This window comes from Nematolebias whitei, chromosome 4 (genome assembly GCF_014905685.2).
Source record: "Nematolebias whitei isolate Nwh7 chromosome 4, NemWhi1, whole genome shotgun sequence".
Classification (NCBI taxonomy): Eukaryota; Metazoa; Chordata; class Actinopteri; order Cyprinodontiformes; family Rivulidae; genus Nematolebias; species Nematolebias whitei.
Genome location: NC_056501.1, coordinates 35,700,708 through 35,703,494, shown reverse-complemented (window position 1 = coordinate 35,703,494; position 2,787 = coordinate 35,700,708). Strand labels below are relative to the sequence as shown.

The window sequence follows — 2,787 nt, the reverse complement described above, 5'->3', positions numbered from 1 at the left end:
GTCAGCATTAATGTGGACGAGTCAGCATTAATGAGGACGAGTCAGCAGTTTGAGTTCAGTTTGTCCAATCAGACATTTTGGTCTCTCTCTTTAACTCGACAGACGTTTGTTTTAAATCCTCTGCTTCTCTAAAACACTTTCAGACTAATTATAAAGCAGATTTGTATTTTTAAATTAAGCTTGTCTGATGTTTTATTGAACACTTTCTGACTTCACTGTGATCTTTGCAGTAACAGAGTCCAGAGGGAGGGGGTGTCAGCTGGGGCAGAAGGAGCAGTGGACCCCTCCCGTCAGGTCCGTGACGGTACCTTCTTTGATGAGCCTCTGAAGGAACTTGGTCTCTCGGTTGACATTGTGCATTTTTTGCTGCTCTATGTGGCTCATGGGCAGGTGGTCGTAGTAGTGCAGCGGCCCCCCCTGCTGGGACAGGTTGTAGCCGAAGCCGGCCAGGCTGACCTCGTCACACAGCAGGCTGGCCAGGTTCAGGGCAGACACTCCGAGGGTCGGAACGTTCTGCAGGGACACAAACAGAAGACGAAAGGTTTTCAACGCTGACCTGCATTCTTACAGCAGAACAGGAGGCAGAACCTTCAGCTCGCAGGCTCTGAAACCAAAGTCCAGTTTTAGATGAGTTTTAAAGTTTAAAATGTTTAAAGGGACAGACCGTGATTTTTCAAGAGACGTTCTGTCAAATCTCTGTCATCAGTCGTACCTCATCAGCTGTGATGGTTTGCTCCGGTTTACTCCGGTGCTACTGTTTGGATTGATTTTATTGTTTGAACACTATGTATTCATAGTTTCAGTGTTTAAATGTAATTACAGAGCAGTTTGTGTTGTTGTAGGGAGTGCTTCTGTCTCACAGTCCCCTCCCTGCAGCTCAGGAGGACCATTCAACAAAGACAACTCGTTGAAGTTTTCATGGAGTCGAGCAGAAACATTTTTTGGACTGAAATCTTTTCTACACCTAGAGGTTATAAATTAACTTCTTTATTTTCTAGACTGGCAGACTTCTCCTCTAAAATTAGTATTTCATTCAAAGTGATTACTTTTAAAGGAGTTTGGCTCATGTAGTAATTTAATACTATTTATTTTTCATATTTGATCATTTCTTAAATGACATTTATCACAGTACAGTTAACTCTCAGTATGACTGTAAATATAATAAAGTTTAGCTCATCCAGACAGACACAACACTTTGTTGTTAAAACACTCTTGAACTGAATTTATTTAGATATTTATGATAAAATGCAAACACCTGAAACTGACTCTCTCATAGAAAACTTTGTAAGTTTAAGGTAAAAAAAAAACAACCTTAAACAGAGATATCTCTGCTATAATCTTGGGGATAAATATTCGTCTTTTAGCTTTAATATTCATTTAGAAAAAGTAAAGCAGCAGACACAGCCTCTCAGAAACTCAACAGGCTGTTCGCTCCTGCAGCGTCTCTCTCTCCCTCGAACCCAGACTTTGGTCATGTACACAAGATGCACATGTCTGTATGATTACAACGCCCCGAACACCATCCATCCATTATCTTTACCCGTTTATTCCATTTTGGGTCACGGGGGTCGCTGGTGCGCATGTCCAGCAATCACTGTGCGAGGGGCGGGGTACACCCTGGACAAGTCGCAAGTCCATCACAGGGCCACATAGAGACAAACGAGACAAACAACCATTCACTCTCTCTCTCACACCTAGGGACAATTTAGAGTTACCAATCAGCCTAACATGCATGATTTTGGTCTGTGGGAGGAAACTGGAGTACCCGGAGAAAACCCACGCATGCACGGAGAGAACATGCAAACTTCACCCAGAGGGCCCCTGGACCGGGGTTTGAACCAGGGACCTGCTCGCTGAGAGGCAGCAGCTCTACCAGTTGCGCCACCGTGCTGCCCCGCCCCGAACACATTATTTAATAATTAGTTAGATTTTAGATACAGAAGTCCTGAGGAGGTCGGGGCGCGGTGCAGGAGGAGGGGGTGAGGTGATGGTGTACCAGTTCTAGTATCTCTCCGGCTGCAGTGAACTGGTCATGTGTCAACACAGATGTTTAATACGCAGATATTCAATAAATTTTACGTTTCATCGCCTTCATAGGGGGGCAGGTGGTTCTGTTAGGGTAGCAGGGTGTCCCAAAGATCTTAAATGAACAATCCACCCTGAACCTTCAGCCTGATGAAGTAACGAACATGAATGTTGGTGTTACTGAGCTTTAACGTAGCTCCACTGTAACATGAACAGTTGAGTTTCAGGTTACCTGGTCCCAGCCCCACAGGCGCTGGCTGGGCTGAGGGTATTTCAGGAGGTCTAAGGCGGTCTCTTTGATGATATGGGGGTTCAGGAGTCTGAACCTGGAGGGCTCCAGAGGGATCTCCTTTGGGACCTTCTGCCAGAAGAAGATCCAATCCCACAGAGGCTGCAACACAAAGAACAGCTCAGTTTGGTGAAGGAGGTTGGACCTTAATGCAGAGATGTTCATCTACTGAAGGACACTGAGGCATTCTGGGTAAGGCATGGACAGTCCTAACAGATGTTATCTTACAGAGGCGATGAGGCTGTGAACACATGAATGAACAAGCAACACAGCAGAGATGAAGACTGGTTTGGTGGACCGATGATCATCTCTCAAACAAGAACGCCCAGATTACAATGATCCAATCACCTTTACCCCCGTCCTCTGAGGGACACAGCTGGTGTCCGTGTCCAGCTGTCTGTCCTCTGAGGAACACAGCTGGTGTCCGTGTCCAGCAGTCTGTCCTCTGAGGGACACAGCTGGTGTCTGTGTCC

The 2,787-nt window shown here is 45.7% G+C and overlaps 1 protein-coding gene across 1 annotated transcript in view; it reads right to left on the bottom strand.

Moving 5' to 3' along the window:
- Nucleotides 1-92: 92 nt before the first annotated feature.
- The window catches only part of st3gal5 (ST3 beta-galactoside alpha-2,3-sialyltransferase 5), an 18,776-nt gene continuing 16,081 nt past the window's right edge, over nucleotides 93-2,787 (bottom strand). The window contains exons 6-7 of the mRNA XM_037675414.1: nucleotides 2,258-2,416; nucleotides 93-513 (exon numbers count right to left, since the gene is read on the bottom strand). Coding sequence (XP_037531342.1) covers nucleotides 256-513; nucleotides 2,258-2,416 — 417 coding nt within the window. The 3' untranslated portion in view covers nucleotides 93-255. The remainder of the gene's footprint in view (nucleotides 514-2,257; nucleotides 2,417-2,787) is intronic.